Source organism: Salvelinus fontinalis, chromosome 29 (genome assembly GCF_029448725.1).
Source record: "Salvelinus fontinalis isolate EN_2023a chromosome 29, ASM2944872v1, whole genome shotgun sequence".
In the NCBI taxonomy this organism is placed as follows: domain Eukaryota; kingdom Metazoa; phylum Chordata; class Actinopteri; order Salmoniformes; family Salmonidae; genus Salvelinus; species Salvelinus fontinalis.
The window spans coordinates 36,829,941-36,856,756 of record NC_074693.1 but is presented as its reverse complement, the minus strand read 5'-3'; the positions used below and the strand labels follow the sequence as shown (position 1 = coordinate 36,856,756).

The following is a 26,816-nucleotide window of genomic DNA, read 5'->3' as shown; positions in this document are numbered from 1 at the left end:
CTGGACCTCGCCAAGGAGGTGTGGGAAGCCCAACCGAACCCCCTACGCAGCGTAGTAGAGCACATGGAGACGATGAGGGAGCGGAAGACAGCCATATGGCCAGTCGTGAGGGAACATATGGAGAAGGCCCAACACGCCCAAGCCCAGGTCACAATCGGGGAGCCCAGCCCCAAGAATTCCAGGTGGGAGACAGGGGGTTGGTCTTAACCTCTCTTGGGTAGGGGGAAGTATTTTCACGTCCGGATGAAAAGCGTGCCCAAAGTAAACTGCCTGTTACTCAGGCCCAGAAGCTAGGATATGCATATACAGTGGGGCAAAAAAGTATTTAGTCAGCAACCAATTGTGCAAGTTCTCCGATTAAAAAGATGAGAGAGGCCTGTAATTTTCATCATAGGTACACTTCAACTATGACAGACAAAATGAGAAAAAAAATCCAGAAAATCACATTGTAGGATTTTTAATGAATTTATTTGCAAATTATGGTGGAAAATAAGTATTTGGTCACCTACAAACAAGCAAGATTTCTGGCTCTCACAGACCTGTAACTTCTTCTTTAAGAGGCTCCTCTGTCCTCCACTCGTTACCTGTATTAATGGCACCTGTTTGAACTTGTTATCAGTATAAAAGACACCTGTCCACAACCTCAAACAGTCACACTCCAAACTCCACTATGGCCAAGACCAAAGAGCTGTCAAAGGCCACCAGAAACAAAATTGTAGACCTGCACCAGGCTGGGAAGACTGAATCTGCAATAGGTAAGCAGCTTGGTTTGAAGAAATCAACTGTGGGAGCAATTATTAGGAAATGGAAGACATACAAGACCACTGATAATCTCCCTCGATCTGGGGCTCCACGCAAGATCTCACACCGTGGGGTCAAAATGATCACAAGAACGGTGAGCAAAAATCCCAGAACCACACGGGGGGACCTAGTGAATGACCTGCAGAGAGCTGGGACCAAAGTAACAAAGCCTACCATTAGTAACACACTACGCCGCCAGGGACTCAAATCCTGCAGTGCCAGACGTGTCCCCCTGCTTAAGCCAGTACATGTCCAGGCCCGTCTGAAGTTTGCTAGAGAGCATTTGGATGATCCAGAAGAAGATTGGGAGAATGTCATATGGTCAGATGAAACCAAAATAGAACTTTTTGGTAAAATCTCAACTCGTCGTGTTGGAGGACAAAGAATTGATGTGCCATCCTGGATGAGCTGCACTACCTGAGCCACTTGTGTGGGTTGTAGACTCCGTCTCATGCTACCACTAGAGTGAAAGCACCGCCAGCATTCAAAAGTGACCAAAACATCAGCCAGGAAGCATAGGAACTGAGAAGTGGTCTGTGGTCACCACCTGCAGAACCACTCCTTTATTGGGGGTGTCTTGCTAATTGCCTATAATTTACACCTGTTGTCTATTCCATTTGCACAACAGCATGTGAAATGTATTGTCAATCAGTGTTGCTTCCTAAGTGGACAGTTTGATTTCACAGAAGTGTGATTGACTTGGAGTTACATTGTGTTGTTTAAGTGTTCCCTTTATTTTTTTGAGCAGTGTATATAAGTGTTCAAACATTGCATCTACTTACAACATCCGGTAGACTACTGTGAGGATTGTGAATGTCCCCAGAGTGGCTCAGGGCCTACATGTTAGTGCATTCAGTGTCTCCTCCCCGTCTCTACTGTTTCAATGAGTGCGTATAGGATGCATTGAGGACAACAGAGATTGAGAAATTTCCAGTAAGCACTCAGGTGGTAGAGAATTATTCATACTAAAAAACAATGGGTCATTGAGCATTAACACTGAGAAAAAGGTGAATGGGGGACATGACACTCTCCCAACACATGCACTCACACACATGCACACACGCGCCACACACGAACACATCCCACACAGAGCTCACACCATATTGAGTCAAATTGAGGATGGACACAGACTTACCATCGGTCAGTGTATAGATTAAAAGGTTACATAGAGATGAAATAATCTACAAAAGCAAGCTGCTATGCCACCTATGAAATGCTAGATGCATATCAGTCCCTCAGATGTATTGAAACATGACCAGTGCATGTTAAAGAGGCAGAACCAGTTTAACATTATCCTAGTCCCAGATCTGTTTGTGCTGTCTTGCCAACCCCTTTGGCTTTTATCATGCCAAATATTGATTGGACAAACAGATCTGAGACAAGGCTAGTTTTAGGCTGCAGTTGAAGTCAGAGGTTTACATACACTTAGTTTGGAGTCATTAAAACTCGTTGTTCAACCACTCCACAAATATCTTGTTAACAAACTATAGTTTTGGCAAGTCGGTTAGGACATCTACTTTGTGCATGACACAAGTCATTTTTCCAACAATTGTTTACAGGCAGATTATTTCACTTATAATTAACTGTATCACAATTCCAGTGGGTCAGAAGTTTACATACACTAAGTTGACTGTGCCTTTAAACAGCTTGGAAAATTCCAGAAAATTATGTCATGGCTTTAGAAGCTTCTGATAGGCAAATTGGCATAATTTGAGTCAATTGGAGGTGTACCTGTGGATGTATTTCATGGCCTACCTTCAAACTCAGTGCCTCTTTGCTTGACATCATGGGAAAATCAAAAGAAATCAGCCAAGACCTCAGAAAAAAATTACAGACCTCCACAAATCTGGTTCATCCTTCGGAGCAATTTTCAAATGCCTGAAGGAACAACGTTCATCTGTACAAACAATAGTACGCAAGAATAAACACCATGGGACCACGCAGCCGTCATACCGCTCAGGAAGGAGATGCATTCTGTCTCCTAGAGATGAACGTACTTTGCTGCGAAAAGTGCAGATCAATCTCAGAACAACAGCAAAGGACCTTGTGAAGATGCTGGAGGAAACCGGTACAAAATTACCTATATCCACAGTAAAACGAGTCCAATATCGACATAACTTGAAAGGCCACTCAGCAAGGAAGAAGCCACTGCTCCAAAACCGCCATAAAAAAGCCAGACTACGGTTTGCAACTGCACAAGGGGACAAAGATCGTACTTTTTGGAGAAATGTTCTCTGGTCTGGTGAAACAAAAATAGAACTGTTTGGCCATAATTACCATCGTTATGCTTGGAGGAAAAAGGGGGAGGCTTGCAAGCCGAAGAACACCATTCCAACCGTGAAGCACAGGGGTGGCAGCATCATGTTGTGGGGGTGCTTTGCTGCAGGAGGGACTGGTGTACTTCACAAAATAGATGACATCATGAGGGAGGACAATTAGGTGGATATATTGAAGCAACATCTCAAGACATCAGTCAGGAAGTTAAAGCTTGGTCACAAATGGGTCTTCCAAATGGACAATGACCCGAAGCATACTTCCAAAGTTGTGACAAAATTGCTTCAGGACAACAAAGTCAAGGTATTGGAGTGGCCATCACAAAGCCCTGACCTCAACCCCATAGAACATTTATGAGCAGAACTGAAAAACGTGTGCGAGCAAGGAGGCCTACAAACCTGACTCAGTTACACCAGCTCTGTCAGGAGGAATGGGCCAAAATTCACCCAACTTATTGTGGGAAGCTTGTGAAAGGCTACCTGAAATGTTTGACCAAAGTTAAACTATTTAAAAGGCAATGCTATCAAATAGTAATTGAGTGTATGTAAACTTCTGACCCACTGGGAATGTCATGAAAGAAATAAAAGCTGAAATAAATAATTCTCTCTACTATTATTCTGACATTTCACATTCTTAAAATAAAGTGGTGATCCTAACTGACCTAGACAGGAATTTTTTACTAGGATTAAATGTTTTTTACTAGGATTAAATGTTTAAATGCATTTGGCTAAGGTGTATGTAAACCTCCGACTTCAGCTGTATATGCCATACATATATTCAGCTGATGTTCTGAAAGAGCTGCAAAATCTGGACCCTTACAAATCAGCCGGGCTAGATAATCTGGACCCTTTCTTTCTAAAACTATCTGCTGAAATTGTTGCCACCCCTATTACCAGCCTTTTCAACCTCTCTTTCGTGTCGTCTGAGATTCCCAAAGATTGGAAAGCAGCTGCGGTTATCCCCCTCTTCAAAGGGGGAGACACTCTAGACCCAAACTGCTACAGACCTATATCTATCCTACCCTGCCTTTCTAAGGTCTTCGAAAGCCAAGTCAACAAACAGATTACCGACCATCTCGAATCCCACCATACCTTCTCCGCTATGCAATCTGGTTTCAGAGCTGGTCATGGGTGCACCTCAGCCACGCTCAAGGTCATAAACGATATCTTAACCGCTATCGATAGGAAACAGTCCTGTGCAGCCATATTCATTGACCTGGCCAAGGCTTTTGACTCTGTCAATCACCACATCCTCATCGGCAGACTCTACAGCCTTGGTTTCTCTAATGATTGCCTCGCCTGGTTCACCAACTACTTCTCTGATCGAGTTCAGTGTGTCAAATCGGAGGGTCTGTTGTCCGGACCTCTGGCAGTCTCTATGGGGGTGCCACAGGGTTCAATTCTTGGACCGACTCTCTTCTCTGTATACATCAATGATGTTGCTCTTGCTGCTGGTGAGTCTCTGATCCACCTCTACGCAGACGACACTATTCTGTATACTTCTGGCCCTTCTCTTGACACTGTGTTAACAACCCTCCAGGCGAGCTTCAATGCCATACAACTCTCCTTCCGTGGCCTCCAACTGCTCTTAAATACAAGTAAAACTAAATGCATGCTCTTCAACCGATCGCTGCCTGCACCTGCCCGCCTGTCCAGCATCACTACTCTGGACGGCTCTGACTTAGAATATGTGGACAACTACAAATACCTAGGTGTCTGGTTAGACTGTAAACTCTCCTTCCAGACTCACATCAAGCATCTCCAATCCAAAGTTAAATCTAGAATCGGCTTCCTATACCGCAACAAAGCATCCTTCACTCATGCTGCCAAACATACCCTTGTAAAACTGACCATCCTACCAATCCTCGACTTCGGTGATGTCATTTACAAAATAGCCTCCAAAACCCTACTCAATAAATTGGATGCAGTCTATGACAGTGCCATCCGTTTTGGCACCAAAGCCCCATATACTACCCACCACTGCGACCTGTACGCTCTCGTTGGCTGGCCCTCGCTTCACACTCGTCGCCAAACCCACTGGCTCCAGGTCATCTACAAGACCCTGCTAGGTAAAGTCCCCCCTTATCTCAGCTCGCTGGTCACCATAGCAACGCCCACCCGTAGCACGCGCTCCAGCAGGTATATCTCTCTGGTCACCCCCAAAACCAATTCTTCCTTTGGCCGCCTCTCCTTCCAGTTCTCTGCTGCCAATGACTGGAACGAACTACAAAAATCTCTGAAACTGGACACACTTATCTCCCTCACTAGCTTTAAGCACCAGCTGTCAGAGCAGCTCATAGATTACTGCACCTGTACATAGCCCATCTATAATTTAGCCCAAACAACTACCTCTTTACCTACTGTATTTATTTATTTTGCTCCTCTGCACCCCATTATTTCTATCTCTACTTTGCACCTTCTTCCACTGCAAACCAACCATTCCAGTGTTATTTTTTTTACTTGCTATATTGTATTTACTTCGCCACCATGGCCTTTTTATATATATTTTTTTATTTATTTATATATATATCTTGTTTGCCTTCACCTCCCTTATCTCACCTCACTTGCTCATATTGTATATAGACTTATTTTCACTGTATTATTGACTGTATGTTTGTTTTACTCCATGTGTAACTATGTGTTGTTGTATGTGTCGAACTGCTTTGCTTTATCTTGGCCAGGTCGCAATTGTAAATGAGAACGTGTTCTCAATTTGCCTACCTGGTTAAATAAAGGTGAAATAAATAAAAAAATTCACTAGACAATAACATTTTGAGCCACCAGGGGGAGCTTCATAATCATCCCTCAAGTCAATTCCTTTCTTTCTTTCTTTCTTTCTCACACACACACACACACACACACACACACACACACACACACACACACACACACACACACACACACACACACACACACACACACACACACACACACACACACACACACACACACACACACACACACACACACACAAAAGAGAGTACTGTAATAGCTCCACAGCCTGGGGGTTTGGCCAATGCAACAATATGTATGTTCCCACAACACCCTCCTGTCACATATTGGACAGTTTCATTAGCTTGCCGCTGAGACAGGAGGTGGGAGGGGACGCTCTGGGGCGTTGTGTGAATCAGTGTGGCTGTGAAATAACACGCACTAGCTTCTACAGCTGCTAGGATATGAGTAGAACCCATTGACTCAGCGATCATATGTTTGTCTTTTTAAGAAAGTCAGCAGGCAAAACGAAAAGGCTCATAGATGCAACAGATGCAGATACACACATGTGGGGTAGCATGCAAAACAGTGCCAAAAGTGGGTGCTCATATATGTTTTCATCAACACATGAAAGGGCAAAGCTCATTGGAAAACAGTAAATGCACTGAAGCATACAAATTCCCCTTCTTTCGCTGCCTAAGCAAGTTCTGTCTGACTCTGGCATCATAACTGCGAAGAATGGGATAAGTGATTATTTTAATCATCATTTTATCTCTGCAGGCTTTTTATTTGAGAGTAACGGTGGTTTAAATTGACTCTGGTCAGTCAATCGACTGTTCTTACCTCTGCCAGCCTCTAGCTTTTTGTTTTCATTTCAACAATTTTCTACCTGTGACGTGCTAGATGCCTTGCTTAAGATAGATGAAAAAAAATCGCCAGGGTGATACGCTTGATACATTTTTGCTGCAGCTCTCTGCCCCCTTTATTCCTCTGGACAGGTTTCATTTAAGCTTTCACTTGGATCTAGATTAATTCTAATCGTCCTTCTGGAAATCAAACTTTTTAAATCCAGACTTGGGCAAGTCAGACTATTTTAAACCATTTCTGAGAAATGCCATTTCAGTTAGTCTAGTTTAAAAGTACAATTTTTAGTCTAAGATTAGGCATATTCTGTGTCAGTAAAACTGCCCCAATGTGTATCTACTGTGTTAAATAAGGTAACCGGTAATCAGGTATGTCGATGCTACTGCTGTGTATGCTATTGCCCCCACCGTTGACCATTCTCTATCTGAACTACAGTCTGCCTTCATTGTATTACAGAGAACCTTTATTGACCTGAAATTAGTACTGAATGATGGTAAAGGTAAGTATATGTTGTTCTCAAGCTTGCATCAAAATAAGTCTGAACATTTAAACGTAAGTACTTTGGATGCTGTCCCTACTGATCGTGTCCCTGCTTACAAATATCAGGGCATCTGGATAGATGAAAAGCTGTCTTTTTAAAAACCATATTGATGACTTAGTTAAGAAGCTGAGAATAAAAATGGGGATCTTCTATAGAAATAGATTGTGCCTCTCGCTAAACAATGGAAAGCAGATTCTCCAGTAGACGTTCCTATCTATATAAACGTAGCTGCCACTTCATTTAAAGCCGTTAGATGCAGTTTATCATAGCGCACTGCGCTTTATTACGGGTAACAGTTTAAGTACTTATCACGGCATTCTCTACCAGAAAGTTGGTTGGCCCTCTTTGTGTCGTGTAGGTTTACATTGCTATGTTTGCATGTGTAAAACCCTTTTACATAAACTCCCGCTGTACCTAACATCTTTAGTAAACTTTAGACGTATGAGTTACCACACCCAGTCTCAGGGATGGCTAACTTTAGAAATTCCTTTTGGTCTCAGTTAGGTAAATCAGCTTTTAGCTTTCTTGCACCTTATTTGTGGAACAATCTTCAAAATGTTCTTAAAATGTTATGTTTTGGTGCCTCTAGGGCAATTCAGAAAGCTGATTGAGGACCTTATTACTGTGAGTTTTTTCTGAGTTTTTCTAGTGTGGCTAGCCACAGTAACTTGGCTGCATGCTAATTTACTGTTAGCATGCAGCCAAGTTACTAGCTAACCATTAACTAGTGCTCTCAAATCCTATCCTGAGATCGACATAACATGGCTAACTTAGCTAGCTAACATACATCTCTAGCTGTGTCCTCAGAGCATGTGCAGACCAGGTGGCTGGAGTGTTGACAGACATATTCAACCCCCCCTTATCCCAGTCTGTTGTCCCCACTTACTTCAAGAGGTCCACCATTGTTCCTGTACCCAAGAAAGCGAAGGTAACTGAACTGAATGACTATCGCCCCGTAACACTCACTTCTGTCAACATGAAGTGCATTGACAGGCTAATTAAGGATCATTTCACCTCCACCTTACCCTAGACCCACTACAATTTGCATACAGCCCCAACAGATCCACAGATGACACAATCTCCACTGCACACTGCCCTATCCCATCAGGACAAGAGGAATACCTATGTAAGAATGCTGTACCCTCTCCTCGGCTCCCGAGTGACGCAGCTGTCTAAGGCACTGCACGTCAGTGCTAGAAGCATCAGTATAGACCCTGGTTCGATCCCGGGCTGAATCACAACCGGCCGTGATTGGGAGTCCCATAGGGCGGCACACAATTGGCCGGTTAGGGTTTTGGCCGGTGTAGGCCGTCATTGTAAATAAGAATTTGTTCTTAGCTGACTTAGTTAAAGAAAAAAAAGAAAAGAAGAAAAAGAATGCTCTTCATCGACTACAGCTCAGTCTTCAACACCATAGTACCCTCAAGGCTCAATTCTAAGCTAGGGGCGCTGGGTCTGAAATCCGCCCTCTGCAACTGGGTCCTGGACTTCCTGACGGGACTTCCTGCTGATCCTCAACACGGGGGGCCGACAAGGGTGCCACGCACGTCTCCAACTCAATCATCAAGTTTGCAGAGGACACAACAGTAGTAGGTCTGATTACCAACTACGACGACACAGCCTACAGGGAGGGGGAGAGGGCCCTGGCGAAGTGGTGCAGGGAAAATAACCTCTCCCTCAATGTCAACAAAACGGAGCTGATCGTGGACTTCAGGAGACAGCAGAGGGATCACGCTCCTCATCCACAATGACAACGGGGCCGCAGTGGACATCACTAACAACCTGAAATGGTCCATTCACACTGAGTGTGGTGAAGAAGGAGCAACAGTGCCTCTAAAACTTCCATTCGGGCTTCATCACCACCTGGTACGGCAACTACAGGGCTGTTCAACCCCTACCATCTAGAAGGCTAAGACAATACAGGTGCATCAAAGCTGTGACCGAGAGACTGATAAACAGCTTCTATCTCCAGACCATCATACTGATAAACAGCTTCTATCTGCAGACAATTAGACTGATAAAACAGCTTCTATCTCCAGACCATTAGACTGATAAACAGCTTCTATCTCCAGACCATCAGACTGATAAACAGCTTCTATCTCCAGACCATCAGACTGATAAACAGCTTCTATCTCCAGACCATCAGACTAATAAACAGCTTCTATCTCCAGACCATCAGACTGATAAACAGCTTCTATCTCCAGACCATCAGACTGATAAACAGCTTCTATCTCCAGACCATCAGACTGATAAACAGCTTCTATCTCCAGACCATCAGACTGATAAACAGCTTCTATCTCCAGACCATCAGACTGATAAACAGCTTCTATCTCCAGACCATCAGACTGATAAACAGCTTCTATCTCCAGACCATCAGACTGATAAACAGCTTCTATCTCCAGACCATCAGACTGATAAACAGCTTCTATCTCCAGACCATCAGACTGATAAACAGCTTCTATCTCCAGACCATCAGACTGATAAACAGCTTCTATCTCCAGACCATCAGACTGATAAACAGCTTCTATCTCCAGACCATCAGACTGATAAACAGCTTCTATCTCCAGACCATCAGACTGATAAACAGCTTCTATCTCCAGACCATCAGACTGATAAACAGCTTCTATCTCCAGACCATCAGACTGATAAACAGCTTCTATCTCCAGACCATCAGACTGTTAGAGTCACCACTAGACGACCTCCGCCCAGTAACCTGTCCTGAAGTTCAGTTACTGTTACTAGCCGGCTACAACCCGGTACTCAACCCTGCACCTTAGAGATTGCTGTACATAGTCATTGACAACTGGTCACTTTAACAATGTTTACATACTGTTTTACCCACTTCATATGTACAGTATATACACTGTACTCTAGTCAAGGCTCATCCTGTATATCTACTGCTGTACAGACCTTTTCTATTCATATACTGTCCATAATGTCTATAAACACAATCATATATATAGTATATACAGTACCAGTCAAAAGTTTGGACACACCTACTCATTCCAAGGTTTTTCTTAATTCTTTACTATTTTCTACATTGTAGAATAATAGTGAAGACATCAAAACCATTAAATAACATATGGAATCATGTAGCAAGCAAACAAGTTTTAAACAAATCCAAATATATTTCATAATTTGAGATTCTTCAAAGTAGCCACCCTTTGCCTTGATGACAGTTTTACACACTCTTGGCATTCTCTCAACCAGCTTCATGAGGTAGTCACCTGGAAGGCATTTCAATGAACAGGTGTGCCTTGTTAAAAGTTCATTTGTGTAATTTCTTTCCTTTTTAATGCTTTGAGCGAATCAGTTGTGTTGTGTCAAGGTAGGGGTGGTATACAGAAGATAGCCCTATTTGGTAAAAGACCAGTCCATATTATGGTAAGAACAGCTCAAATAAACAAAGAAAAACAACAGTCCATCATTACTTTAAGACATGAAGGTCAGTCAATCTGAAAAATTTTAAGAACTTTGAAAGTTCCAAGTGCAGTCGCAAAAACCATCAAGCACTATGATGAAACTAGCTCACGAGGACCGCCACAGGAAAGGAAGACCCACAGTTACCACTGCTGCAGAGGATAAGTTCATAAGAATTACCAGCCCAAATAAATGCTTCACAGAGTTCAAGTAACAGACACATCTCAACATCAACTGTTCAGAGAAGACTGTGTGAATCAGTCCTTCATGGCTGAATTGCTGCAAAGAAACCACTACTAAAGGACACCAATAATAACAAGAGACTTGCTTGGACCCAGAAACACGAGCAATGGACATTAGACCGGTGGATATCTGTCCTTTTGGTCTGATGAGTCCAAATTTGAGATTTTTGGTTCCAACCAACGTGTCTTTGTGAGATGCAGAGTAGGTGAACGGATGATCTCAGCATGTGTGGTTCCCACCGTGAAGCATGGAGGAGGAGGTGTGATGGTGCTTTGCTGGTGACACTGTCTGTGATTTATTTAGATTTCAAGGCAGACTTAACCAGCATGGCTACCACAGCATTTTGCAGCGATACACCATCCCATCTGGTTTGATCTTAGTGGGACTATCATTTGTTTTCAACAGGACAATGACGCAACACACCTCCAGGCTGTGTAAGGGCTATTTGACCAAGAAGGAGAGTGATGGAGTGCTGCATCAGATGACCTGGCCTCCACATTCACCCAACCTCAACCCAATTGAGATGGTTTGGGATGAGTTGGACCGCAGAGTGAAGGAAAAGCAGCCAACAAGTGCTCAGCATATGTGGAAACTCCTTCAAGACTGTTGGAAAAGCATTCCAGGTGAAGCTGGTTGAGAGAATGCCAAGAGTGTGCAAAGCTGATTTGTTTAACACTTTTGGTTAAAGTATTATTTCATAGTGTTGATGTCTTCACTATTATTCTTCAATGTAGAAAATAGTAAAAATAAAAATAAAAATAAAAACTTGAATGTGTGGGTGTGTCCAAACTTTTTGTTATGTTGCAGCCTTATTCTAAAATGGATAAAGTAATAATTTCTCATCAATCTACACACAATAGACAATAATGTCAAAGTGAAAACAACAGGTTTTTAGAAATGTTTGCAAATATATTAGAAATAAAAAACATCTCATTTACATGAGTATTCAGACCCTTTGCTATGAGACTCGAAATTGAGCTCAGGTGCTTCCTGTTTCCATTGATCATCCTTGAGATGTTTCTACAACTTGGAGTCCACCTATGGTAAATTCATGATTGGACACACACCTGTCCATAAGTTCCCACAGTTGACAGTGCATGTCAGAGCAAAATCCAAGCCATGAGGTTCGAAGGAATTGTCCGTAGAGCTCTAAGACAGGGTTGTGTCAGGGCAAAGATCTGGGGAAGACTGATACATGTTTGATCACTTTCACACATAAGGATGGCTCTGTTGCGGAAAGACTGATACATGTTTGATAGTGTCTTGATGCTGTATTGTTTGTCCTTCATGTTCTAATAATTTAATGTTACCCTTCCTTGTGTTTTTTGTAATAAATAATCATTTAAAAAAAAAGCACCCCCACAACATGATGCTGCCAGCCCCATGCTTCACGGTTGGGATGGTGTTCTTCGGCTTGCAAGCCTCCCCCTTTTTCCTCCAAACATAACGATGGTCATTATGGCCAAACAGTTCTATTTATGTTTCATCAGACCAGAGAGCATTTCTCCAAAAAGTACAATCTTTGTCCCCATGTGCAGTTGCAAACTGTAGTCTGGCTATTTTATGGCGGTTTTGGAGCAGTGGCTTCTTCCTTGCTGAGCGGCCTTTCAGGTTATGTCGATATAGGACTCGTTTTACTGTGGATATAGATACTTTTGTACCTGTTTCCTCCAGCATCTTCACAAGGTCCTTTGCTGTTGTTCTGGGATTGATTTGCACTTTTCGCACCAAAGTACGTTCATCTCTAGGAGACAGAACACGTCTCCTTCCTGAGCGGTATGACGGCTGTGTGGTCCCATGGTGTTTATAATTGCGTACTATTGTTTGTACAGATGAACGTGGTACCTTCAGGCGTTTGGAAATTGCTCCCAAGGATGAACCTGGAGGTCTACAATTTTTTTTCTGAGGTCTTGGCTGATATCTTTTGATTTTCCCATGATGTCAAGCAAAGAGGCACTGAGTTTGAAGGTGGGCCTTGAAATACATCCACAGGTACACCTCCAATTGACTCAAATGATGTCAATTAGCCTATCAGAAGCTTCCAAAGCCATGACATAATTTTCTGGAATTTTCCAAGCTGTTTAAAGGCACAGTGAACTTAGTGTATGTAAACTTCTGACCCACTGGAATTGTGATGCAGTGAATTATAAATCAAATAATCTGTCTGTAAACAATTGTAAACAATTGTTGGAAAAATGACTTGTGTCATGCACAAAGTAGGTGTCCTAACCGACTTGCCAAAACTATAGTTTGTTAACAAGATATTTGTGGAGTGGTTAAAAAACAAGTTTTAATGACTCCAACCTAAGTGTATGTAAACTTCCAACTTCAACTGTGTGTATATATATAGATATATACACACACACACACACACGCACGCACGCACGCACGCACGCACACACACACACAGTGCCTTTGGAAAGTATTCAGAACCCTGCAAGTTATAAATAACTCTTTAATGTATGCAATGACTGACATGACAAGAAGAAAACTGATGATGCACTGCCCAATTTGAAAATTGCGCCTTGTACATTCTATGACAACCTTCAAGAGTAAGATGGAAGCCCATTCGTTAACAAACAAAAATGTGGGTGGAGTCAGAGATTGAGGAGTGCACCTTTAAGCCGGGAACCTTGTGCACCTTGCATGGAATTAGAGTACCTTTTAAGGCTACCTTAATGTTAAGTAAATATCCTCTGTTTGCTTGGTCTCCTATAGACTTGTACTATACACTCTAGTACAGTGGTTCCCAAACTGTGGGGTGCACCCCTGGGGCCCCACAGTTTGGGAACCACTGTGCTGGAGTGTATAGTTCCTGGCTTAAAAAGGTGCAATCCTTTAATCTTTGACTCCACCCATTTCTGTTTGTAAACAAATGGGCAGGTATTGGCAAATGCAACTGCCACTTGATGGATAACAACAATGGAAGTATAACACACATTTAATAAATCATAGCCCTTAATTGTTCTATAAGAGGCTAAAGACAGCAAAGTCCATTGCTCAGCAGCACGTAATCACAAAATGAAAATGGAGACAAAGACACACAGATGAGGCACTTCACTCTTCACACACTTCACACGTGCATCTTCTCTGCCTCTCAAAATAAGTATTTTACAGAATGGCGGGTTTTGTGTGCAATACGTACCGAAGACTGTTCGAGCCGGGACCGATTCTTTATTTATCCAGAAGGACACTTGGGAGAGGATTACTGTCATGATGCAGGGGATATACGTCTGGATCATGAAGTAGCCCATTTTCCGCTTCAAGTGGAAGTGCACTGTCATCACCACGTATTCACCTGGAGGATAGCCATAGATGTGACGGTTGATTCGTTCCATAAAAAAAAAACAGACTGACATGAGACAATGAGCACAAGCACAGAAAATGATGGACTAGACTGCTAGTTTGTATTGTGTCTTCAATGTTCTCTGAGGGATACAGCGTCAAACAAAATCATTCATTTTTACTGACGCCATAGAGTGCCTTTGGAGACAGTAGCGTAAAAGTGAATCATGATAAAACATTCCAAACTGAATTAAGAAGTGAATTAGAAATGACAATGTTTATTAACAAAGAATGGCATCACTATCATCAGAGTTGGGGATATCTACTGTATCTTACCAATGGCCTACCATACCTGTGATTGACTTGACCTCCTCACTGCTGACAGTGTGGCCAATGAGATCATACTGCACTAGGCTGGAGGATTCTGGGGGAACCTCCACTGAATACTGTGGTCCTTTGGTCCAGGTATAAATCACCTCTGTTTTAGGGTATGCATCTGAGGGGAGAGAAGGAAAATATATGTATTAAACTCTCAAGTGGGGGGTTAAGGCAAATTCTAAATTGTAGCTGAAATGAAAAAACATGTACAATGGAGGTATTGAGCAGAGAGAGAGAGAGAGATAATAGGGCCTTTATTGTGAGAGAGAGAGCGTCATTAAGTGGAAATGTTAAAATGGTAGTCTATGAGAGTATGACTACTGTATGCAAGTGATATCCTCTTCATAACACTAAGCTTTGTGAACATGAGAAATGTTTCTATCTCCCTCATCTAGTCAGTGGATCACAATGCATTTGTAAGACACAATGATGTGTGATGTGATGGTGTGCAGTCCAGTTACGCATGGTTTCCCCACTTTATCTGTACATCCCTCACTGGCTTAATACATACAGACGTTGAAGATGACCTGAAATAGTGCACTCTGGATTTTTAGAGGCCTTTTCCTCAATTTGATTGAACATGAGTAGTACAGTAGCATGGTAATAAAGGGCGTGGGTGTCTACTGTGTGCTCAAAGTGTAGACTTCTGTGTGCTCAATGAGTCTGCTTTTAACAAACGGCCAGGTCTCACAAGCTCTCTCTTACATGTAAAAGTTTTTGCATATCCAACGTTGCAAAAATGGTGCAAAAACGTTGAAAGGTGACACGAGGGTTCATACAAGAGGGCTGACAGAAAAAACAACAACACATGCTTGGGTTCATGTCGGGGTCTGTTGTTCCCATTTGTCGTTTCCCACAGGGGACTCAAAGTCGGCATGACACCAACTGCACAGGGAAAATGGGCCGGCTGGGACGTTGTGGAGTGGACTGCTGCCGGGGCGCCGACTCACACCAGCTCTGGAGAGATCCAGAATAGGTCTGAGCTAACCTGGGGCGGGAAGAGGAATTCTGACCTTTCCCGAGCTACAGGCCCCATCGGATGCAGCGTCTGCTTCCCCGACTCTGGGCCAGGATGGGAGGATGGGATTTGGGGAAGGTGGGGGGAGGTACTATATTAAACCCAGAATAATGTAAGTGAATGATAACTGAGGAATCTATTTTCTCCTCTGCCTCCACAATGTCACAATTGCTGATAATAGATTGGGGGAGGGTTGGGAAGTGCATGGGAAACCATCCTCTGATCCTCCTCCTTTCTTTTGCTTTTCCCTCAGTAGATGCTATCTTTAAATCTCTACTGTTTTCTGATAAGACAGAACCCTCATTTTGAAAACTTCTTCCATTGGAGATAAGTCACTGTTTTGCTGACCGTTACGCTCATTATGAACAATAGTGCTGAATTTGGGTTTCTTTGTTCTGTTTTTGGTACAAAATGAATGTCATGTATTATTAGCGTCAATGTCAGAAAAAAAGCAAATTACTTCTTACTTGAGGAATATGTATGAAATTCCAAAATATGACAAAACAGGAAGAATACCACAAGCTTGACACTGCATATAGTAATGGTAATGGTAGTATTTTTCTCAAAACAAACTAGTACATTTTTTTTTGACATACTGGGATATATTGAGTACATCTACACATTTCAGACAGAAGATGTGGTATATTATCTGTAACAAATACAAGGCAGTGTTTATAGGACCACCTTTAAAACAGACCCTTATTTAACACTTCTTTTGCTGGTATACCCCTTTTAAACCTATCACTGGGTAACTGGTGAATTGGTGGTTTGGGGGTGTTGTTAAACCATGGGGGCTGTTTGCATTTAACATTATGGAGGTGTTAAGCAACATATAAAGAAAAATCTGCAAAAAGTTGTCGGGATGCTAAAGTTGGCAGAAGAACATGTTGTGTGAAAGGTATATAGGTTGGTTTAAATTTGTCATGTTTAAAAAAAATCCCTACCCCTTTCAGATATACCAAAAAGCAGAGGAAAAGAAGCCGGCTGGTAAATTGGTGTGATCTGTGTATGAAAATATGCATTTTTTAAACATTGCAAACTAAATCAATCAGGACAAAGAACTGTTAGAGCATGTAAACACATAAACAGTGTCAGGTTTAATATCTGCTAAGAAACGGTATAGTCGGATTTGCGTTGGGGTGTATTTCAATACATACAGTGTTCCCGAAGTATGCATGTCAAACAATTTATTAGTCTCATGAGAAGAATGAAGAACCGCTTTTTTAAGTCATTTCTATTAGAATAGACTTCAAGTATATCATATCATACTTACAGCTTCCAAACTTGAGAGGGCATGCATGTCCATCCATGGGGAAGTCCACAAGCTTCATGGGACACTCTGCACTGATTGTCAACCTATGGGGACACATACATCTAGACATATTGAAACGAATGGGAGTTGGAGAGAGTAGGGACCCCTCCAAACAGAAGACAAACATGTGTCATATCCATGAAGTGGAGAACTACCTTTAGGATGGATACTGTAGGTCGGCTGAGTAGCACACGCTGACCAAACTAGCTCCATCATGTTGATTTTGTCTATCCCCACCAGACGCGTTCATGACACGCAAAACCAACTGTGAACCAACTATATTATTTTGGGGACAGGTCGAAACCCGTTAAACATTCATGGACATTTAGCTAGCTTGTTGTTGCTAGCTAATTTGTCTTGGGAGATAAACACTGGGTTGTTCTTTTTTACCTGGAATGCATGTGACCCATTTCAAGAAGGTAGACGTATGTCGAACGTCACTACTTCACAGGAGAGGCATTTGAAAGTTTTTTATATATATATATTTTTTTTCAAAATGCTTTTTGGGCAGAAATGCCTTCTGGAACATGTGAACCTTCATGTGCCTTAATAATAAACTTGTATGCCATCTGCAAATATGAATAAAATGGTTAAATTACAAGCCTAGTTGGTTTATCCATGGAAAAAGCCAAGAACCTTCCCACTAGTCATGATTGGCTGAGAGAATGGATGAGCTAGACATGCTGCCTCGCTAGCTAACGCTACCATTATGATCTGTGTAATAATATTATTTGCATCTCAGAAATCCATTTGCATTGCTAGTCATAGCCTAATTTTAGCTAGGTAGCTAACATTGAACCTACTTGGTGAACTTTTGCAACCTGCAGATCCATACTCCAGCATTTCATGCATAGTGGCTAGATAATGACAGTCCGTTTGTACTGTAGCTATGGGTTTGGATTATGATTCATTGTTTAGCTAGCTAGCTAGCTAGCTAAACAATTAACCATAACCTGAACCCATAGGTACAGTACAAACGGATTGTCATAGCTAGCTTTATGTCTAAACGAAAGACTCCACTTCGTAAGGAAATGATTACATCACCCATTAAGTTAGCCAGGTGTGTCTGGGGGGGATTATTTCATGAACATGTGTACATGTCTAGACAATAGTGACCCATCCACTTAGCTAGATGTGGCTGGGGGGTGGTTATAGCATTTCTTTCACATGACTTATCAATGTCTGGGTAAGTATCATGTAATAATGATAAAATATGTATACAATAGGTTTATCTAGATACTTTCAAAGTCAGATTAGGATATATAAGCCAAAGACTAGATAAAGTGTATGTTTACCTGGAGTTTTTCTTTATTGTAAAGAGATGGGTGGGGCTAAGGCTTAAGACGGTGTGAACAATGTTGAATAGTTGTTAGACAAAGAGCAGCTCTTCAGTGGGTGTACCAAAACATTCGAGGGCCATTTTCTCAAAAGTGGGGTTACAATCAACTTTCAAAGCAGAATTACGTTCCCATTATTCCTCAACGGCAGTGTATGATATAGCATTTTGTAGCTCTGCATCTCTACTTTTATCCAATGTAAAAAACAATTTTTCACATTTTTCTACATAAGACTGAATCGAGGCGGTGGGTCACATATGTTCCTTTTTTTTGCTGGATCTTTTTAGAATTTTGAGTCACACAAAATTGTATGTTCTCTACTCTTACAATTGATCCGCAGATAAAAGGGGAAACTTCGTTTTTAGTTCGTTTTTATTTGATTAATTTATCCTTGTTCATTCTCCTTCTTCTCCCCCTCCTTCTGCTTCTGCTTCTCCTTCTTCTCCTGTGGATTTTATACAGTGGTTGGCAACCAACTTTAAGGTGCATTTCCACCATCAACTGGACTGGAGTGTGGCTTAAACTCTCAGTAGGTGTCTAAAAACCAATGAGTAGATGGGAGAGGCAGGACTTGCAGTGCGTCAGGCATCTAAAATAAAATATATTTTAGCACCTGGCTTCGCAAACGCCCGCGAGCAGTTTGGATGTATGTGTACATTTATTTTGCAATGCTCACACACCCAACGCTGATTGTTTGGACAGGATGTTAGCGTGGTGAAAAACTGGCATGCTGGGTAATGTATGCATCATGGTGTAAAGCATTTTGGTACATGTAGTACCTCATGGTGTAAAGAATCGTGCCGTTCTTCATGATGCGGAACAACCTGTTGGGGGCAGTCATGTTGTGTGCCACAGACTTCTTGCCATTCCTGAAGAAGGTGTCAGGAGTCCACACATTGGCGACCATCATGTTGTTGAGTCGGAGGATCTCAATAGGACCCTCATACCTCAGCCTCCTGTCGACCCATGTCTGTCTGAAGAACACGTCCATGGTGTACTCCTGAGGAAGCAGAAACCAACATCTAAACAAATAAGGTTGTATTTTTTTTCGTCTATGAAACGTTAAGTGTATTGTCTACACGAATCAAACTGTTTTTTAGGCTATTCATCTGTTTCAAGTTGTTGATTCGGTACATACCATTTCAACATCAGAGACAGGCCCGAAACTTGTGACATAAATGTCTGTTTTCACCTCCGTCACCGGACCTATTGAGAGAGAAATTCAAATCAGTTTCACAATATCTAGAATATCCTAAGCATATCACATCATAGCCCCAAGCAACTGTGCTTCTGCATCTCCATTGCTTGCTCATTGGGGTTTTAGGCTGGGTATCTGAAAAGCCCTTTTGTGACAACAGCTGATGTAAAAAGGGCTTTATAAAATGAATGTGATTAATTGATTGATTTGAAGTGACCGTACAGTGCTTTGGAACTTTTTTCACATTTCGTTGCATTACAAAGTGGGATTAAAATAGATGTCATTTTATTTACACAAAATACTCCATAATGTCAAAGTTTTAAAAAGAAATTAAAAATGCATTTTTGCAACAAGGCACTAAAGTAATGCAAAAATAATAATAAAAATAACAGCAAAGGAATAGACTTTTTGGCCTAAATGAAAATGTATAGGCAAAATGTATAGGCAAAATCCAACACAACACATCACTGCCTCATTTTCAAGCATGGTTTTGGCTGCATCATGGTATAGGTAAGCTTAACATCAGCAAATAAATAAATGGGATGGAGCTAAGCACAGGAAAAATTCTAGAAGAAAACCTGTTTCAGTCTGCTTTACACCAGACACTGGGAAACGAATTCACCTGTCAGCAGGACAATAACCTACAACACAAAGCCAAATACATTGGAGTTGCTTACCAAGAAGACAGTGAATGTTCCTGAGTGGCCAGTTTTCACTTGAATCTGCTTGAAAATCTATGGCAAGACTTCAAATTTGCTGTCTAGCCATGATCCCCAACACCTTGACAGAACGTGATGAATTTTGAAAAGAATAATGGGCAAGTATTGCACAATTCAGGTGTGCAAAGCTCTTATGAGACTTACCCAAGAACTCTCACAGCTGTAATCACTGCCAAAGGTGTTTCTAACTTGTACTGACTCAGGGGGGTGAATACTTATCTAATCAAAGTATGTTAGTGTTTTATTTTGTATTAATCTTTCAAAAATGTTAGAATTGTTCTTGCACTTTGATATTACAGAGTATTTTGTGAAGTTCGATGACAAGAAAATGACAAATCCATTTTAGTCCCACTTTGTAACAATAAAATGTGAAGAAATACAAGGGGTCTGTATACTTTCTATAGGCACTCTAGTTCTGATTTATTAGGCTACCCTTTATGAACCAATCCTCAATTGAATTTAAGTAGAACTTGTATTATTCACATGTAGGCCTGTCATGGAATAATATGTCAAACATAAAACCTCAGTAACAGCCTAACATTGGCCAAAGGTTGGGTTTGATGGTGCTGTGGAGATGTGTGCCAAAACCCTACAGTATATGCAATAGCCTGCAACTTATGCTTACTGAATAACCCGCACCAGGTTCTAAACTTTTATATAATGGAGTGAACCTGAGATAAATAGGTTTAAATCATACATTTCTGGGAGTAAGCTGATCAGTATCTAACCTATGCACACTTTGTGAGTTTTGAAGTTTACGCGCACTAAGGTAGAATCTTTTTGAGGGTGGAGTTGAAGGACGTATCCTAAGGTAGGCTATTTTCAAGCACACCGTCAAGTCTATAATGAACGACAAATAGGTTACTTTTTCTTTATTAATTCACATTCAAACATACAGTCTTTAAACATGTGTGTGTCTGGTACTTGGTGCTCGTGGAGAATTTGACACAAGAAAACGACACTGCACTCTTTCTATTTAAATAGTGTAATAAGCGGCTTTCCCCACAGCGATTAGACTGCATATCTAAACTCGCTTAAACATTTGAAGGTAGCCTACCGTTTTCAGTCGCACACAAGAGTCAAAGCATTGATTATAAGAAAGTGTTAATTCGGGTCATGAACGACTAGCTTTTGAAACAAGGAACGTCTTTTCACATCTGTGGGAGGCAGTAGTCGTGGCTCAGTGGAAGAACATGTTTCATTTGAAACAGTAGGCTACGGAAAAGCTCATGCCCTCTGGTTGAAAAATACAGTGTGATTTTGATCTGTCAACCTCATAGCCTATTTAAACAACTCAATCAATACAATTGATTTAAAGCCTTTTTTACATCAGCAGATGTCACAAAGTGCAATACAGAAACTCAGCCTAAAACCCCAAACAGCAAGCAATGCAGAAGCTTGGTGGCTTGGAAAAGCTCACTAGAAAGGCAGGAACCTAGGAATAACCCTAGAGAGGAACCAGGCTCTGAGACATTGGTACAATAGTGGAAATCATAGTCGCTCATCTCTTTGAGCCACTGTAGCACACAAACTAATTGGACAGCCGAGAACTGTCACCGTTTCAGGTATGTACCTACCCCCGAATCCAGGTCGCAGTCTGTTGTCATACCCGTCCAGGAGTCTGTCTAAAATGCGTGTGAAATTCTCGGGATATATTCTGTCATCCTTTTTTATCGTTCCAGAGATTCTCTTTACACTGAAAAACGACACAAATAATCAAAATGATTTGTCATCGTGAAATACAGTAGCCTCTCCGATACCCAAGCTATGGATGACAAAATTAACATTAGGAGTCGATCTTATCACAATTACAGCACTTTCAGATCTCAGCACCTAGAGTCTTCAGAACCATGGACAGTGACACCAGCGCAGCGCCAATCTGACAGAAAAAAATATTCCCCCCAGATCATGTATCCTCGGAACTCACCAAGCAATCAAGCAGAAAAAGTAGAAGAGAGTCGAAATGTAACTGGGGTACATCGCAGTTACCATCTCCTTCTTGGCAGAAACCATCTTTGCATGCCATTCTGTAAGCCTCTTCACATCTCCATTCGCCAAATGTATTGTCCCAACATGGAAAGATTAAAGCCAGAGAGACAATGGCGCCAAAGCAACTCCAGCAGCATCTCCCACTATCGCCAGGGTAAAAAAAAGCCCGTGCCAGTTGAGCATCTGAACGCGTGCACCTTTCCTGCTGTCGCCCGACGACTAAACCAAAAACATTCTTCTCTCAGTTGTTGGCATCCACCCCAAGTCCAGTAGGTATCCCCTGTTTCACACCACTGTTTGACTTGAGAGATGAGAATAGACGTGAACTGTGCTGCGTTGAAACGCAAGGTTTTATGGAAAAATTGGGTTGTCCGTCTACCGCGTAATAAATCCAGTGATGAGACCAACAGCGAGAGAATAAGGGCGCAACAACCAGCTTTCGATTCAAGCTCTGGCTGCTTGTAGTTAGTTACTTCCCCACCAACCCCCCCAGAGTTCAATGAAACACATCTGATGTTGTCAAAGCCATGATCACAATAGTGCTGTTACACTTTTTCGTCTAGAGTGGGCCATATGCTCAGCCATATTAGGCAAAATATTGTTTGGCGAGAAAATGCCAAATACTCCGTTTTAGATTGTTAACTAAATTTGTGTTTGTCCATCACTTCACCTCACCTAAAGCAATTGATGAGAAGTAAGGAGTCCTGAGTCTGTATAAGACTGAACAATTTATTCATCTACAGCCTAAATTCAAATGGGTCAGTCTTGTCGCAATACGCAATCAGGAATACACACACAGTAGTGTAGAGGAACTCGCCACAAGCCACATGCCGCTTCACAGATTTCTCTGCACCTGAGAGAGGAACTTCAGAGTGCGTATGTCATATCTTTACAGATAAGGAGGGCTTTGGCAAAAAGTATTTGTGCCTGTCACAGTTTATAGTGAACCCCTAACTCCACACAACACATTATTTAAAGTTCTCCAGCACACAACCCCAACACAGACGACCAGGACACGTAAGTATGCTCGAAGGCAAGTTTTATTCCCAATTCATAGGTTAACATACATTCCTATCTCCCACAGCAGAGTGTACTATTCCCCAGACTGTCAGCACAGCAGAGCCTCCCCTCAGGTAGGTTACTCCCAGGATAAGTAGTATGACCCGCAAAAGTGACACACTACAAGACACTACACACTGAATTATTCTGTTAGGGCATTGCAAACAATACCTTTATTATAATGGAAGGCACTGCAAACAATATGGTGAAAGGCACTGCAAATCTCATTAGTGCTTGCTCTACTCTCCCCACCCTTCTGAAAGAGACAGGACAACATGTAGTCGAGAGGGTGGGGATAGGTTCTCGATTTCTGGGGCCTGAGAAACCTGATACCCACAAAAATCTTTAATAAATGTCTGTCTGGCGATCTGCCAAAGGCCGCACAGCTCCTGGTCTGGAACACGCCCGGTCTGGGACTCTGCCTGGCGAAGTCACCGATACCGCTGCGTCCGGCACTGGGAACGAGAAAGAGAGCCCACAGGGCAACCTGCCACAATGGTGGCTTTCAGTGGTTTGGCAAAATGGTTCAGAGGGAAACCTAGTGTAAGGGACACACCAAGAATTACGTCCCTTACTGGGTGGCCCTATAAGCTCCCAGGTGCACGTTGTACCAATACCTCTCTTGGTCCACTGATCGCCTTTCAGATTACAGCTTCACAGCCCCAGCTTGTTGTTCGCAGCTGCTAACCTCCTCTTTTGAATTTGCCGTTATTAAGAATTCTTACCCCGTAGACACTGATAAAATGCAATCACAGAAAAATACAGACAGACAAGATTTTCGAACTTGCATAGGGGATAGTACCCCTCCCGACAATTGTTTTTGCAAAAGGTTAGGCAAGCTGCCGAAGAGGCATTTTCCGCTCAGTTCCCCAACAAGAACCACACATAACACAAGGTTTTAAACGGAAACAACAGCCGATCCAGTCAACCTGTCTGATTTGCGAACCCCGACCCCCCACTTATTCTATCAATCTGTCTCATCTCATTCCTTGACATGCCGGGTCTGTGTGTGCCCCTCTGAGTCTATGCCCCTGAAGGTTTGGTGCGGGTGAAATGTTAAGGGACAGACAAGATGTCTGGTTTCCACAAATCCTGGTTATGCCACTTGGCTTTTAAAGTGCAGCTGCTCTGCAACCAGACAGGACATAACTGTCTAGACTCTTACACAGTACTGCCTTTAACGGAGGAGACGCTAATTAGGACTCGATGGTTGAAAGGCTGAACAACGTGTTGGCAACTCAGGAGGTTGTTTTGGAGCTAGAAATGTGCATAGAGTGGACCTGATATGATTCCTTATTCCAGGGATCATCAACTAGATTCAACTGCTGGACCGTTTTTTTCTCGAGTGGATGGTCTGGGGGCCGAAACAGAATTACAAATCATTTATTGATCACATATTGACTGTGTGAAGCCCAAACGGATATCATGTTTGACTAAGACACAGTCATTTCAAACCTTACTTACATTTGAATACGATCACGTGTCTCTCTATTATGTGTGGGAATACTTGGGAACAGATTTCTGAAAGTGAAATCACTTGGAACACATTCCCTGGTGTTTTTACAGTCTTTTATGTCCAACAATGAAAATGTAATAAAAAAAATATATATTAATTTGTTTTGCTCAGAAAACTTGAGGGTCCGCGAGTTGGGGAACCCTGCCCTATTCCCTATAGTGTCTTACTTTTGGCCAGTGCCCATAGGACTCCGATCAAAAGTAGTGCACACTACAAGGAAAAGTAGTGCACTATATAGGGAATAGGATCCCATTTGGCATGGAGACTTAGAATCATGTGGTAACAGAGCAGTTCCCTAAGTTCTACACACACCCCTGCCACTAACTATGGTCCACCCACCATGGTCCACCCACAATACACTGAAGCATCGCTTTTTTCATTTTTGGGGGATGAGTAATGCACATGCTCTTTGTGGGGCTTTGTTCCAACTACAACACTTTATATTGTTGTTATTCCATTCGGAAGGTAGCCTAGTGGTTGTGACCAAAAGGTCACTGGTTCTAATTCCAGAGCTGACTTGGTGAAACATTTGTCAATGTGCCCTTGAGCAACGGCACTTAACCGTAGTACCTCCTGCTGAAACATACAAATATTAAAACGTGTATGTTTCACTTGAGGACTCTGGGCATGAACAGAATTGGACAAATATGTATTAATATTCATAAATGTGTGCAATGGAATGTCGTAAAATGTCATATTGTGACAGGAGTGTTTTGGTTAAAATGCATGCAAGGTTTTTATGCTATCTTGACCTTTCATAGTATGTCCTGACCTGTCTTAGAGAGAACAAAATGCACTGTACTGTGCATTTTCTAGCCAAAAAACAAGGGATGTTGTTTTAGCCTTGAGACAATAACTTGTGAGGTTAGGATGGTGATGACAGAAATCAACATATTTTAGTCTATGAATACCGTGTGTGTGTGTGTGTGTGTGTGTGTGTGTGTGTGTGTGTGTGTGTGTGTGTGTGTGTGTTTTTGGTAGTCCACGTCCCAGGACACCTTGAAACATGTTCCCTTGCTCTGTAAGCTATATACCCTGCAGCAATAATGACTGCTATGATAACCTAGTTTCTCACCAAAGTGTGTGTGTTCCTTCCATCCTGTGTATGCATGTGCATGTGTGTGTTTGATGTGCGTGCGAATACATGTGTGGTTGTTTTTGAGCATGTGTGCAGGCGTGCGTGTAGGTGTGTGTGGCAATAAGCCTGTGTTTGTGTGTACATCCATGCTAAAAATATGCTTGCTTAAAACCTAAATGCCAGAGAGAAAATATATATATTTTTGTGTGCAAAGTGCAAACCCCAGTCATTTTCCCCCGATTATAGATTTACAGTCAATCTTCAAGTTTTTGGTGTTTTAAGCAGAAAATGAAGCAACACAAATGCCATTGTGCCTGTGTATTTTCTATGTCATTGTGTGTCATTTGTTTAGGTAATTGCATTGAGCACATTGAACGTAATGGGCAGGTAGAGAAAGAAAGCAGCCACTTTGCACTGGGGGGTGCGATTGATGAGGCTACATGGCGGCGTTGGCACACGAAGCTAATGAGTTAGAACTGTGAATCAAGCTGTCTAGTGATCACACCCCAGCCAAAGACTGACATGTTCGCTGAACAGAGGCACATCAAGTATAGGCAAAGACAGAAAGTGGAAAGATAGTATGTTTCCGCTCTAAAACACTCCGCTGGAAGAATGACTATGTTATTGACCGGGTGATCGTCGTGATCATCCAATTCCTCACCACCACCATCATCATTAAAAGAGATCTCCAACAGTTAAAACCATTCTATTTATATATTTATGAAGCTTTCTATTCATTTGATAATGTGCCGACATTTCAAACAAAGTGTCAAAGATAAATCACCAAACCTAGCATGAGCTTTGAAAACTCACTAGAGCCACATCATGTAATGTTATTACATTTAGGAATTTCTCTGAATTGTGGGGCATCTTGTAGACCAGCGTTTCTCAAACTCGGTCCTGCCCCTCCTCCCCCCAATCAGCTGTGATGTGCTATGGCAAAAACCAAAGTGTGCACCGAAGGGGGGCCTCAGGACCGAGTTTGGGAAATCCTGTTGTGGACTAGTGCATTTTAATTAATTTAAAATCTTTCGAATAGATTTACAATGGCAGGAAATTACAGTCTCATGTTG

The 26,816-nt window shown here is 42.0% G+C and overlaps 1 protein-coding gene across 2 annotated transcripts in view; it reads right to left on the bottom strand.

Annotated features, from left to right (window-relative positions):
- LOC129827939 (gamma-aminobutyric acid receptor subunit alpha-6-like) overlaps positions 1 to 22,876 on the bottom strand; it is a 38,043-nt gene extending 15,167 nt beyond the window's left edge. Inside the window, exons 1-7 of one of the 2 annotated variants that reach the window (XM_055889238.1) lie at positions 22,029 to 22,876; positions 21,679 to 21,797; positions 19,323 to 19,390; positions 18,964 to 19,184; positions 16,809 to 16,909; positions 14,492 to 14,635; positions 14,000 to 14,152 (exon numbers count right to left, since the gene is read on the bottom strand). In XM_055889238.1, the coding sequence (XP_055745213.1) occupies positions 14,000 to 14,152; positions 14,492 to 14,635; positions 16,809 to 16,909; positions 18,964 to 19,184; positions 19,323 to 19,390; positions 21,679 to 21,797; positions 22,029 to 22,114 (892 nt within the window). In that variant the 5' untranslated portion in view covers positions 22,115 to 22,876. The remainder of the gene's footprint in view (positions 1 to 13,999; positions 14,153 to 14,491; positions 14,636 to 16,808; positions 16,910 to 18,963; positions 19,185 to 19,322; positions 19,391 to 21,678; positions 21,798 to 22,028) is intronic. The other variant, XM_055889239.1, reaches the window with a different exon arrangement.
- Between the last annotated feature and the right edge of the window lie 3,940 nt (positions 22,877 to 26,816).